At 42.9% G+C, this 14,469-nt stretch overlaps 1 protein-coding gene across 1 annotated transcript; it reads right to left on the bottom strand.

Moving 5' to 3' along the window:
• Positions 1–14,226, bottom strand: LOC130107183 (putative helicase mov-10-B.2). Its single transcript, XM_056273640.1, has 23 exons — positions 13,972–14,226; positions 13,768–13,870; positions 12,211–12,392; positions 9,598–9,694; positions 9,335–9,476; positions 7,613–7,862; positions 7,402–7,512; positions 6,953–7,133; positions 6,621–6,763; positions 6,317–6,493; positions 5,965–6,077; positions 5,543–5,739; positions 5,290–5,387; positions 4,932–5,029; positions 4,730–4,828; positions 4,418–4,520; positions 4,175–4,292; positions 3,895–4,086; positions 3,635–3,706; positions 3,406–3,531; positions 3,228–3,316; positions 2,890–3,002; positions 1–889 (listed from the first exon to the last, which is right to left on the bottom strand). Exons 1-23 carry the CDS (start codon positions 14,094–14,096, stop codon positions 822–824), a joined length of 2,997 nt encoding a protein of 998 aa, XP_056129615.1. The 5' UTR covers positions 14,097–14,226; the 3' UTR covers positions 1–821.
• Between the last annotated feature and the right edge of the window lie 243 nt (positions 14,227–14,469).

Raw genomic sequence — 14,469 nt, 5'->3', positions numbered from 1 at the left:
TCGTTTCCACCAGAAGCCTGGCTTTCATTTATTTATTACAACGTAAGTACTTCACAGAATATATTACAAATTTTATTACATCATATAACAACCTGAGAAGTCTTTAGCATAAAGATCTTTGGAGACAGTGTTGCAGGTTTAAATGCATAACAACATGATTGTTCTAAAAAAAGGGTTCTTCAGTGCAAACACACCAACCGCTAAACAGATTACAAAACAGGCGAGAGGGATACGCTATTGAGCACCACAACACTGGGGTCTATATCAATCATTTAAAAACCAATTATGACAATTTTACGAATTTATATCAATCTCTATGTCTCGTCATTAACAGTGACATGATTTCATTAGCTTATAAGAAACATCATATGAACGTTTATTTGTGTTTTTGGTTGTAGAAAGCTAATTATTACTGTTATTAAAGTGGCAGAAGAAAAATAGTTGACTGCTGAACATATCCATGTTTCAATACGTGATGCATCTCAACAGGACACTTAACATATTTGGTTTAAGTAGGTTCACCAGACATGAATTGCACCCAATGGAGAAACCAATTTAAAACCTAAATGTTATGGCAACTAAAATTCAAAATCTTTTTTTTTTTATTATTATTTTTTTGTTTTTTGAGACAGCAATAGTGAAGGCAGACAGGAATGGGACAGAGAGGGGTATGACATCCAACAAAGGTCACCAGCTGGATTTGAACTGGCGACGGTTGCAACCATGGGGTCATGTGGTATGCACTCAAACCATTCGCCTATGGGGGTCCCCCTCAAAATCTCTTTGTAAGAACGGAGGATGGGTGTTTGAGGTCCACCTTCTCACATATCATTCCTCCACTCTGGCTCCAGCTGTTGCTGAACCTCACTCTCTGCAGTTTCAATCACCGCTGTTCAAATATACGAGTAAAGGGAAAAATACATCAGCTGATGTTCAGTAGTATTCAGTGTGGGTAATGACTTCTTTTTTTTTTTTATACTCTATTGATACCCGAAGGGAAATTCTTCTCTGCATTTAACTCATCCTAGCTGTGTGGCTAGGAGCAGTGGGCTAAAAATAAATAAATAAAAAAAATCTTGTGCATGGTGCCATGATAACAACCTCTCTCTAAATGTCAATAAGACAAAAGAAATCATTGTTGACTTAAGAAAGATCAGAGGAAATCACATTCCTATTTCCATCAATGGGTCAACTGTTGAAATGTGGATGGTTTTAGATTTCTCGGTGTACACACCACACACACCCTCACGTGGTGTCGCAACACTGACTGCATCCTCAAGAAGGCACAGCAGAGACTGTATTTTCTGAGGCATCTCAAGAGTTTTGGTACTCATACCAAAACTCTTATGAACTTTTATCACAGTATCATAGAGTGTATGTTGACAGGATGTATCATAGTGTGGTTTGGCAACCTGACTGCAGACTGCTGCAAAGGACTGTAAAGACAGCAGCAAAAATCATTGGCATAGAACTACCACAACTTCATAATATTTACACCACTCACTTTAAAAGGAAAAATCCAAAACATCATTAAGGACACCACCCACCCTGCTCGTGTTCTGTTCTCGCTCCTTCTAGGGGTGTGAATCTTTCGGAATCTCACAATTTCGACTCTTGGGGGTCACGATTTGATTCAAAAATCGATTTTCGATTCAAAAGGATTCCCGATTCAAAAATCGATTCTAGATTTGGTACATAGGGGCGGCTAATTTCAGGATCTACTCCAGTCCGCTGTGCGCTGAGAAAGGCGGTGTGGCAAATTATGGCATGAAAGCAGACTAAAGTGTGTATAAGATTATGTAGTTTTTATATTTGAAAAAGTTATATCAATTGATTGCAATAATGTGAACACAAAGGCAAACCTAACCTCTCTCAGTAAAAAAACCGACACGATGGTATTTCATACTTTGGCTCAATTGCCTGGATCATAAATCTAAAGGCTTCAATTGTTGGCTAGGCTGTAGGGGGCGGAGGTCTTTTGAAATGAAACAGGCGATGGATGTAATCATTTTTTTTCTGCCCATTCAGAATTGGCTGGGAGTTTGGTAAAGTGGTGCAGTGTGCATTGGTTGTTTGTTAATGTTGCAGGAGGTTGTTGTTCCACTTCTTTCAACTCCGAGTGATGGCGTATGATGTGAGACCTAACATCTGTAGTGTTCCCGAAATACTTAACTTTCGTTTTGCAAATCTTGCATTCTGAATGAGTCAAGTCAAGCTCCTTCTTCCCCGGGAGACTGTAAAATGCAAAATGCGACCAAACGCTTGCCTTCAGCGATGGGACTGGCTGAATTTGTTGCTGCTCCATTTTTAGAAAGGCTACCAAGAGCTAATGTTAGCAGCGACTGAATAGCCGCTGTCGTGTTTTCCGGAAGCCAGAACAGGTGCGTGGCGAGTCAACATTGCCAGCAGCAAGGAGGCTACTTAAGACTGGAAAAAAAAACCTGTTTTTAAACATCGATTTTTGGAATTTGTGAATCTATTCAGAATCTAAGAATCGCAATTCTTAAGTGAATCGATTTTTCCCCCCACCCCTATCTCCTTCCATCTAAAAAAAAAACACTACTGGAATCACATCAAGTCACATACCTCCTGTCTCAGTAATAGTTTCTTTCCACACGCAGTCAGGTTGCTGAACAGCTGACGCACCCATACGCACCTTACATTGTTGCGTTATCATGTAATGTATAGTGTGTATATAATGTATGAATTCACTGTGTCCATAGTCTACGGTTGTTGTTTTTTTCTGGGGGGGGGGGGATTGCATGTCCTTGCGTTCTTTGTCCTTGTGTTAAGCAGAGAGAGCTAGAGCACAAGAATTTCATTGTATTCTAAATACATGACAATAAGGTTGAACTTGTATGTGTGTGTGTGTGTATGCATGAATGTTACCTTGAGGATCAATGTGGATGTATAGGGCAGCAAGTCTCGCTACCACCTCTTCTTCCTCCTCTTCATGGTAGAAACCATCATAGCCTCTTTGTCCTCTGCAATATTGGATGAACCTAAAAAACAGGAGGGAGAGAAAGAGAGGCAGAGAGAGAGACACAGAGGGACACATAGAGAGTATGTGTTGATAATAACACAGGCTTGGTTTGTGAACATACTTGTGCTAGCAGGGTTAAGTGACCCAAAAGCAGGTAAAATATTGGGTTAACCTGGTAAAATATTGGAAAGCCCTATATCGTAGAAGCTGTGACAGCACAGCATAGTGGTATGGTGACACCTACTCATTCCAGATAGGATCTGATTCCAGAACCCTGTGGTTCCCCACCACAATCAGCAGTGCTTTGGCACGAGTGATAGCCACGTTGAATCGCTGGCCAAGGAAAAGAGGACTATATCACAATATGTATCAGTTTGAGATATATACATATAAGTGTGTGTACTCTCACATGTAATCCATACCTTCTCATTCTTGACGAAGCCGAGGCAAAACTTTTGGTCTATCTCCATATACTTAACGCTGCTGCGAACTGTTGACACCAGCATCACCTTCCTCTCCTGACCCTGGAACTCCTCAACTGATCCCACCTGACACGGGCACATACCCTTAAAACAACCATTTCTAAAATACCAGCAGAATAATAGAAATATTTCATGTTTCCTGTAGAGGGTGAGGTATTCAGCAGCCCACCTTTAGGTATTGCATGTTCATCACTTTGAGATCTTTCTCCACTTTTTCAAGGGCCTTACGGATTTTCTGCACCTGCATGATGCCCAGGAATACCATTTTCAAATAAAATCTAGATATAAACAGCTTTTCTCATCTTTACTATAAGTTGTATTTTCTCATATATGAACTGAAATAATCAGTATGAAAAAAAAAAAAAACATTTGCTGTGATAAGAATTGTTTGGACTTTTAACAGTATTTACATCAGAGGTGCATTTCTACCTGCTTCCTGTAGGGGGCGATGATGCCTATATCTTTGGGTGAGATGGTAGCCAGGCTCTTCTTGCCCTGTGTCTCCAGCAGCTTCTTCACATAGTCCATCAGCACTTCCACCTCTGCAACATTGAAATATGAGGGACTGTTGGCCTCACGCTCATCACGACCCACCACCCCATGGAAGATCACTGGGAAGTCCTGAAAGAGGAGAAGTGAAGTAATATCAATGGCTGCCTTTTCAGGCTCGTATAGATCCTTTCTGTGTGTCTGACTGTGTGTCCATTACCTTTGTAGGCAGGTGTTCCCATCTGCAGTAGGAGTTGCGGATAATTTCATCAGCACACACCTGGAGCTCTCCATCATAGAAACGTTCATTAGGGATTTTCAGAATGGCAGGATGGGATCTGAGAAAATGAAGAATTAAAAACAACAATGAAAAGTATTGTTGGGATAAAAAACAAGTCCAAGGTCAATCAAATACACACTATAAGAGTGACCATACAAAAAGGATAAGTATCAACTATTTCACCTGTAGTTACGAAGCAGTTTGGTAACAAAGTGGTTGTTGAATGAACCCTCAGTCTTCTGGTACAGAGGGAAATCCCTCATCAGACGCTCCAACAAAGACACACCTGCAGACAGCAAACCATTTTTTCACATCTTTGTCAAAAAATGGCACACACACAGAGGCACTAGGGCACTACTTGCCGGTTTTCCGGCTTGTGTGCATGTGTGTAAACTCCACAAATCTGTTATAATTAACTGAATTGCAGTACATAGGGAAGTGTGTGTGTGTGTGTGTGTATGTGTGTGTGTGTGTGTGTCTCCAGTGCTTACTTACCCATGCCAAATTTCAGTGCCAGGGGGGATCTGAGAATGGGTCCAAGCTGCTTGGGGTCCCCAGCAAGCACAACCTGGCCAGACTCTGCCTGGAGTAGCCCTTTGTTTTGTGTATAACATAAATTAATAACAGTTGGATCAGATAGAACACAGATGGAAGATTAGTACGACTGTAGAACACACTCTGGTCTTTCTGTCTTTACCTGCCAAAGGGACAATGCATTCAGTTTCTACAGCATGCCCAGCTTCATCCACAAATACATGAGTAAAATGGCCTGGTGGAATCCCTCCTGTAACCAGCCTAGAGAGAACAAAGAGCAAATAATTATAAATATCAAGGTCACTTGTCTCAGTTAAAAACAGTGGATGAGTGCATACTGCACATTTGTGTAATACAAGGTTATAATGAAACTTTTCTTTATTTTGGAACATGTGTTAGCTTAGCTTAGCCTTGTGACTGGTAACATGATGAATATTACAATGAGTGGCTAATGGAAATTATTGTGGCATCAATCAAGTAAGGGAAATGTACTGCAAGTCCAAGTATCCAATGTTAGCTACCTTCCAGCAGTTAATAGGGTGGTGACGATGATCTTAAACTCCATCAGATCCTCTTTACAGGGAAATGTATAAGTGTCCCCTACCAGGTTAGAGCAAGCCTGTGAAAATACGTGCACCAGAATGTCCACAACAAGGCTCGTTACAAAAACGTAAGGTTCTGAATTCAATTGTTTACTAATTTGACAGACAGTGAGCCAAAGTATGAAATTAAAGCTGTTTAGATCAACCCTGTATAAAAGAACTGGCCACTGACCTTAAGCTCCTCAGGAACACATTGTGGGTCCCGGCTGGTGGCGTACATGCGAAACACCTTGCGCTTATCCATGTGGACTATGATCTTTTTACAAAGCAAGTCAGCAGCACTGTTGGAGGGAGCACATGCCAAGATGTGGCAGGAGGCCTGGGTCTTCTCTATCTGCTTGATGGCCTCCACCATGGTCACTGTTTTACCTGACAAACACGCACAAAATGCCAGCTTGATGTAACAGCCTTAAGTAAACATTCTTGATTTCCAGCTGATAAAATATCAGCTCTGCTCAAGACCAACCAACCAAATAACTCACAGAGAACTACTGCCTTGGTGTAGATCAAGGTGGAAATTGAGTTATACTGTGATATGAGTGTGATATTAAAGCAACAGCTACATCTACAAGCACAGACATGCACGTGGTGTACCTGTGCCAGGTGGTCCAAACACCAGGTAAGGGGCAGGTCTGGATGAGCCAGCTACAATGTGCTTCACAGCTGTAAACTGCTCTAGGTTCCTCTCCAGCTGTCTGTCAAAGAGGCTATAAAGAGAAAGGTAGAAGTTGAACTAAGGAATTCAGGTTAAGGAGTCATTGTTGGCACCCTCAGCATTATGCATTCATTATCAGTCTATGTCACCCACAAGTTGACCTGGGAGGTACACCAGAGCTCAGTGTTTCGATAAATTCCTCTCACATTGCTGACATCTGGGGTGTCACACTACTGAAATGAGGCCTTCACTTGCCATTGTGGTCCAGCCATCATTACAGGTATGACTAACCTTAGCGATGGTAGCTCTGTCTGCTGGTATAAGGAGGAGGCTCCAGTAGGGAACAGAACCTCTCCTAGTCTGTGTTTAGACACCATCTCTGCTGCTCTATGCTGGACACGCGAAGTCAGACGGTTCACTGTGAATTCAACACTGAACTTCATGCCGTCTACGAAACGGTCCAACAACCTGTAGTGAAATTCACATAGCTATGAGAACTTGTGAGATTTATGATTACTGATCATTCTTATAACAAACAGCCAGAGATATTCCATGTCAGATCTTGTTACATTTTATTATATCGGCTTGAGCTTACTTTGAACTGAAGCCTAATTTAACCTTGTCCAACTGTACACTATGGACATAGCCACAGTACTTCACCCCCGTTTCCTCCATTGGGCATACCAGCAGCTTGTCCCCTCGCAGCACAGACGGACGGTTCTCAGACACACCAGGCACCTGACCACAGAGACAAGTACTGAGTGAGAACAAGCTTATTAATGAGTGATTGCAATAGATGAGTGAGGAGATGAGTCCGTGGAAGAGCAAGTGAGTGAGTGGTGAGTTATTGAACGACAGCCTAACTAAATATGTGAAAAACTGATTGCAGGAACAAGTGAGTAGGTGAGAAATTGAGCATGTTCTAACCTCCAGAACAAGAAGTTTCTTGTTGAATGTGTCCCTGGTCATGGTTGCATAGTCTCTCTCATTATTAGGAATGTTATATCTCTGCATATCCACTGCCATTTGAAGCTCTTCCAGAAACAGCAGCAGACGGAACCTCTCTGAGTAGTTATCCTTGCTGAGAGGGCTCTCCAGCATGGCCCTTCTGCAAAGATGGAAAGAGAATAAAGGAGTTCGCTACATATCTTAGAATAGAGGCCACATTATTTGATGTTATTGGTCCATAGTTTAAGTGTACACAATCCATCAGCTACTTCCTTTCCTATTTTGTAAATGTATTGCAAGGCCCCTATTGTTTATTTACAATTGTCAAGCTTTAAGTTGCTTGAGCAATAATGATAACTATTTCTTTAAAAAAGGGACCCTTATGATGGGTGGATAAATATATATGCCCAGAACAATTGTAAGTTTACCTCGCATCGGAGAAAGAGGAGTGTTTGAGAGACGTCATGAGCTGGTTCATATATGCAGGTATCTCATACTTGTCCAACCTCACCTCTATTTTAAGGTGCGTCACTGACAAACTGGTAAAGAACAAAAAGATTTTTTGAAGGATCACTATAAAGAAACCATAACATTCTGAACCCACTTGTATTCAACAGCATCAGGAGTGTAGAGTGGTACCCTTCAGGCTGCTGCCCATCCACGATAGGACATTGAGGCTGGTAGGTTACAGCACAGATGGAGTGGGGTTTGTAAGGGGCTATGGGAGCCAGCTCCCTTCCCAAAGAGGTGATACATTCAACTTCAATAAACCGCACAATGTGGAATGCGGTGGAGGTGGACAAGTCTGGTTTGAACTCAAAGGCCAATGTAGCTGGATAGAGACCAACCAAGCTGGTGCGAAAGATGACCTGGATTTCATACCTGGAACCTGACAAAAGATGCACAAGAACCAGCAACGCTTTGAACATTTCTAGTTGTATATTGTTCCCAGAAATGTAAAAGTCTGCATTTCTGAAAAGCTTAAGCTACAATTATGAAGATTTACATGCACATAATGTCCTTTGGGATACTTTCTATTGCTGGCGCATTTAAGACAATAGCTAGTCCCCAGCTACTACAGGTTGAAAGATGAATACATCTGCTAATTGCTAACCCCCATTAAGCCACTTTGGATAAAATTGTCTGCTAAATGAGAAAATGTAAAATGTAATGTTATTAACAAAAATAAAAAATAATAAGGTTTTTGTAGATGCTAATTTAAAATGTTTATTGTCAGGTTACACTTTGCCTCAACAAAATATGACAGTGCATAATGTTTTACATCCTAACTATAGGCAGCCAAATGCAGAAGAACAGGGAACATAACAGTGAGTTTGAAGAAGTATCCTTGTTGTTATGTCTAACAACCAGCATGGGCATACCAAACTTAAAAAATACCTTTAGAAACAGATAACACAACCTCATAGCTACCACTTGGGTTCAACTGTCCCCCCCCCCACCCCCACAATTGTATCCGGCCAATTACCCTATTTTTCAAGCCGTCCCGGTTGCTGCTCCACCCCCTCTGCTGATCCGGGGAGGACTACAGACTACCACATGCCTCCTCTGATACATGTGGCGTCACCAGCCACTTCTTTTCACCTGATAGTGAGGAGTTTCGCCAGGGGGACATAGTGCGTGGGAGGACCACACTATTCCCCCCCCCCCAATTCCCTCTCCCCCCCGAACAGGCACCCTGACCGACCAGAGGAGGCGCTAGTGCAGCGACCAGGACACATACCCAGATCTGGCTTCCCACCCACAGACACGGCCAATTGTGTCTGTAGGGATGCCCGACCAAGCCGAAGGTAACATGGGGATTCGAACCGGCGATCCCCATGTTGGTAGGCAACGGAATAGACCGCTACGCTACCCGAATGTCCCTCAACTGTGTTTTATAATTCAGTGAGAGGGGAGGTACTGGAACAACAGCACTTGCAGCTATTTCATCTGGACTAGATCTCTGGGATATAAAATGGTCAAATACCAATACAATTACCAGTACGACCACAGAGGTCAGTAATTTTAACAAAAAAAGACATTCTTAAAGAAGGACTGTGCTCTCTCCTACATTTATAAGACAATGTCATTTCAGACATCACAATATAGAGTCTGAGATTGAATATGATCAAATGATAATATGCAGTGTCTTTTTGTAAGTAAGGTTACAGTTAGATTAGATTAGATTGTTTTATTAGCCACATGACCAAGGCTGGTCGAATTTGTTTTTGGTACACATTCAGTACAACTCTACAGCACAACACATACATGGACAACAACAACAGACACTCTACATATTATCATGAACATCCTCAGTTCAATTTCAAAATCAAGCAGACTGTGTGTGTATGTGTGTCTTACCTGGTGCAATTGAAAGTGGGTTGGCTCGTGTCACTTTATGTACATCCTTCAAACTCAAGTAGCTGATCCAGTTCAGAGGAGTATAATATGTGAAATACACTGCGTCCGTTCCTGTATTCTCCAAATATAGTTGTACCAGATACTGTTGAGAAGAATAAAACGTACTTTAATGAAGCTTCATAAATACACTGTAGTCAGAATTTCTATGTACTGTACATTACAGCAAATGTTGAAAAAAACTTCAATTTTTATATTTCAAATACCTCGTTTTTGCTCTCCACACTCAAGGAAATCCTCCCATCCTTAAACTCGTGGCAGGCAGTGATACTGACACCATTTTTATCAGAAATGAACTCAGTCCTGCAAGCATGGAGACCATAAATTGTTTCTTTTTTTGGGGGGGGGGGGTTCCTCCTTTTTCTCCCCAGTTGTACTTGGCCAATTACCCCACTCTTCTGAGCCGCCCCGGTCGCTGCTCCACCCCTTCTGCCAAACTGGGAAGGGCTGCAGACTACCACATGTCTCCTCCGATACATGTGGAGTCACCAGCTGCTTCCTTTCACCTGACAAGTGAGGAGTTTTGACAGGGGGACATAGCGCATGGGAGGGTCACGCTATTCCCCCCAGTTCCCCTTCCTCCTGAACAGGCGCCCTGACCGACCAGAGGAGGCGCTAGTGCACTGATCAGTACACACACCCACATCTGGCATGGCCAAATGTGTCTGTAAGAACGTCCGACCAAGCTGGAGGTAACACAGAGATTCGAACTGGAGATTCCCATGTTGGTAGGCAACAGAATAGACCACTATGCTACCTGGACATCCTGACAGATGTACTTTTAATTCTCCCCTCAGTTCAGAGATGGTTGTTCCCTCTTCACATATATGGCCTTTTTGACTCCCTGTTCAAATCAGTGATTGCCTATCAATAATGTGCACATCCTCATCCTTGAAAGAGTGGCCAATGGCCTGACACGTTAGCGCTTCTGTGTTGTGCCATCCTCTTGGCCAGCATCTGTTTGGTTTCCCAATGTACAAGTCATGGCAATCCATTCATTCATTATCCAAATCGCTTATCTTGCTTTCAGGGTCACGGGGATGCTGGAGCCTATCCCAGCAGTCATTGGGCGGTAGGCGGAGAGACACCCTGGAGCCAGGCCATCACACACACACACACACACACACACACACACACACACACACACACACACACACACACACACACACACACACACACCTAAGGACAATTTTAGTATGGCTGATTCACCTGACCTACATGTCTTTGGACTGTGGAAGGAAACCGGAACACCCAGAGAAAACCCACGCAGACAAGGTGGGAACAGGTTGGACTACCCCGGGGCTTGAACCCAGGACCTTCTTGCTGTGAGGTGACCACACTAACCACTGTGCCACCGTGCTGCCCCACAGCAATCCTCCTGGCACTTTTTTTTTCACCTCTCTGTGATCGGCTGGTGCACTGTTTGGGCGTCTTCCTGGCTTTGACAAATGCCCAGATAGGATAACCACACTTAACCAGGGCCTGTTTATTGTGTGATTTCTCCCCTTCCCTGGCCACTGTGTCGGTGGGGACATTTGATTGTTGATGTTTACCATAAACCAACACATACTGATCAGTACTTAAGGTTTGACTCTCATCATCCACTGGAACACAAACTAGGATGCTGTACCACCGAGCTGACAATGTCCCCACCAACACAGTGGCCGGGGAAGGGAAGAAATCCCACATTAAACAGGACCCAGCTAAGTGTGATTAGCCTAACTGGGCATTTGTCAAAGCCAGGAAGACGCCCAAACAGTGCACCAGTCAATCGAAGAGAGGAGGACAGCAGCTGTCTAAGCGTAAACCAGAAATATTTCATTCATCCCCGAGAGGAAATTGGGTATTCCAATTCAATACAGAATAAGTGGTGATTACATATGTGGCGGTAGGGTCGGAACAGTTGAGACGCGTATTTTCCAAACACCACGTCTCAGTTGCTTTCAAAACTCAATGCACCAGAAATGGGTCCACCCCTCAGATCAGGTCCCCCAGCATAAACAGAGCAATATAGTGTATGCTGTTAAGCGCCAGGAGGATTGCCGTGACTTGTACATTGGGGAAACTAAACAGACGCTGGCCAAGAGGATGGCACAATATAGAAGAGCTAACGCGTCAGGCCAGGACTCTGCAGTCGGCCACTCTTTCAAAGATTAGGATGTGCACATCCTTGATAGGGAGGAACACTGGTTTTACTGGTGAGTCGAACAGGCCATCTATGTGAAGGAAACAACCATCCCTGAACCCCAGGGCTAAGAGTACATCTGTCACCATTTTACAATGCTGTGATAGCAACTATTCCCCAATCCTCTGAGAATAGTACACATGGCCACTGAAACTGTAATAAACGCTCACAGCAATTTGCATATGAAACCACTTGTTTTCGGTCATTATGCCACTGTATTGTTTATAAGGGTGGGGATACCTTCAGTTGGTTGAGATTTAAGAGGTCACTTAGATGTGTGATGAAATATTTCTCTCAATAAACGTTAGTATGCCCAGATGAACTAATTAAACTTTTTTTCTTTGATTTTCTTACCTGGATTATTGAGCATGCAAAAGGACACGAGAGGTAAATGTGTTAGCCCATTATGTGACAGGTGGTATGGAAGAAAAAAACAAACAAACATTAAATAGATGCTCTATATCCCATTCTATATCTAGGCAGTAAAAAAAATACAAATAGTTTGATGTTTTGTGGAGCTTAATGAATGGAACAAAGACTGAGGCATAAATTTCAATTGCTTGACAACTACTGGACTGTTATTAGTGCATCATTGTAACCATAAATGAAGCAGAAATGAGGAGATTCTCATTACTTAGCTGTCTTGAGTTTCTGCATCAGGAGACTGGCCAGCTCTCTTCGGGTTCGAACTCCTGCCTCTCCGCTCTCTGGGAGCGCAGGGGCCTGTACCAGCCAGGGACCGGCCCCTCCATCCTGCACAGGTAACGACTGCTGGCCCCTGTGTGACTGCCACTGATCTTGATATAGAGCTTTCACCTGTAGGAAAGATCAGTTTTCTTTTGTTACTTGGGACATACCGACCATTGCCTTACTGTCACACCTTCCACATGCCAAGTGTTTTTTTCCAGTTACTCTTGAAAGGGCCCAACCCTTGCATTAGTGTATGCACTATCAGTCATCTTATTATAAAAAGAAACTGCCGCATACCCAGCTGTCAGCTGATTAATATGGCATGGCCACATTTGATAGATATTAATCACTGAAATATTTGGCCTTTTTTTGCTTCAGCTCATACAACACAGCTGTGTGTTGGTTTAAACGATGCTGTTCTAGCTTTTTTTACTAACAGGTTTTTCTTATCCCTACACAATGTGTAGAATTGTTTGTCTTGTAGTTTGTGTTTGTCAGGAAGTTCTTGCACTTCCTTGTAAAGATGTCAGATGAGGTTGTGCAAGTCAGCAGATTTTAAGTTACAATTTCTCTCCAAATCAGTAAAGCCCAATTACAATAGTTGTCATATCCCTTATCTGGGTATGACCTGAGCTGGATTAAGTGGACACAGATAATGGATAAATGGATGGATGGAAGAATCCTTACTATTACTCAGCAGAGCCATATGTAACAGACTTCATGTATCGAGTTGTTGTTCCATACCTACTGGCCACTGCAAAACGGCCACCTTACTTCTTTTCTTGTTGCAAGTTAGTTTGCAAAGGGGTATGGGGGCGCCATTTATATAGGATCTAATCCAGACGAAAATGAAACCGAAAATGTATTAAGTATCGCATCACTGTCCAGATTTCAAAACAATGTCATGTTACCTGGGTTAAACTTGTTGGCAAGTGAAAAAAAATCACATAACCACATCGTTATAATTAGAAGACCATACCGGTGTTTTTGCACGTTTTGGCACATTTACTACCAATCGAGTATAATGAACATTATATTCCCGACCATTTTGCTGTCTGTAATTGTTTGAAATATATCCCGATTTCTTAAACGTTCAGGTGATAAACCCAACCCAAAAGATTATTTGCTTCTACAGCTTACATTCATTACTGTAAAGAAGTCATGGACATTTGCGTTTCATTTGTAAAACTTTGCTTTTTTTCCCCCAGGTACTTTTCTCAAATCAATCCGCTCATTCACACGCATCATCCCGCAACAATAACGTAACTTTCTCACACACACACACACACACCATCCTACCTAAATGCTTGCGGTGATGGATTACCTATCTCAAACAAGTTTCAAGTATCTGCCATTTGACTTTGGTGCCGTAGCCTGCTGAAACGAACACGTTGGGGGGGGGGCAATATAAAGTACTATGGTATGCTTTGGAAAATGGTCGGTAGCAATTGCTAATAAATGGGCTAAAACGTGCAAAGACAAAGCGACAATAAACGCTCACCTTGGAGTAGAAGCGCACGTTCCCTCGGTGGATGGACACTTTATGAGATACTCTCAGAGCGTAGAGGACTCGACTGAAGTTGGGATCTTTGAGTCCTGCGTTCCTAAAAATCAACACCAGCAACACCGTAGCAACGCCATTAGAGTGGATTCGTTCGGACCGCCGTCAACCCTCAAGGCGAGATCTGAGTGTAAAGGGACTCACCTGTTCCTGAACTCGGTGTTATAGATCGCCTTGAGTTCATTCCGCTCTTTGGTGGACGTCCGCCGCGTCTCTCTCAGAAACTCGAAGAAGTCAAGGCCAACCTGACAGTGCAGCGCCACGCTCATAATCTCTGAAGTCTTGTCAAATTGGTGTTCTCATTAAATCGATTAATCTGCCAGATTCGCTTAACTGTCGACGATGCTGAGGGAAAACAATCGCAGAACAGTGGTTGTTTTCTTTCCGCAATGGTGCCTTCCCGCCAGGTTTATATAAGGGAGGAGCGTACTACCGGTATTCATTCGCAAGAAACGAAACTTATCTCGATGGGACGGACCCGTCCGTGACTCACGTACCGTGTCAGGATCTCCGCGCAGACGTTTGGATACAGGGGGAAATCCCATAAAGAATGGCCGGGTCTCGTGAGGTTAACTCAGATTGGTGGGTCAATGTGTCAATTGATATTCTGCAAAAGATCCTTCGACATGAACAGGAAAAGTG

This window comes from Lampris incognitus, chromosome 2 (genome assembly GCF_029633865.1).
Source record: "Lampris incognitus isolate fLamInc1 chromosome 2, fLamInc1.hap2, whole genome shotgun sequence".
Taxonomy (NCBI): domain Eukaryota; kingdom Metazoa; phylum Chordata; class Actinopteri; order Lampriformes; family Lampridae; genus Lampris; species Lampris incognitus.
Note: the sequence above shows the minus strand (reverse complement) of the source record. Positions and strands in the feature narration are given on the sequence as shown.

Excerpts from the sequence above, each read along its gene's own strand:
- LOC130107183 (XM_056273640.1), bottom strand. The coding sequence starts at position 14,096 with ATGAGCGTGGCGCTGCACTGTCAGGTTGGCCTTGACTTCTTCGAGTTT. Across the intron at positions 4,521-4,729 it reads GGCACTGAAATTTGGCATGG|GTGTGTCTTTGTTGGAGCGT; the intron begins GTAAGTAAGCAC and ends TGCTGTCTGCAG. Across the intron at positions 4,293-4,417 it reads AAACTGCTTCGTAACTACAG|ATCCCATCCTGCCATTCTGA; the intron begins GTGAAATAGTTG and ends TCATTTTCTCAG.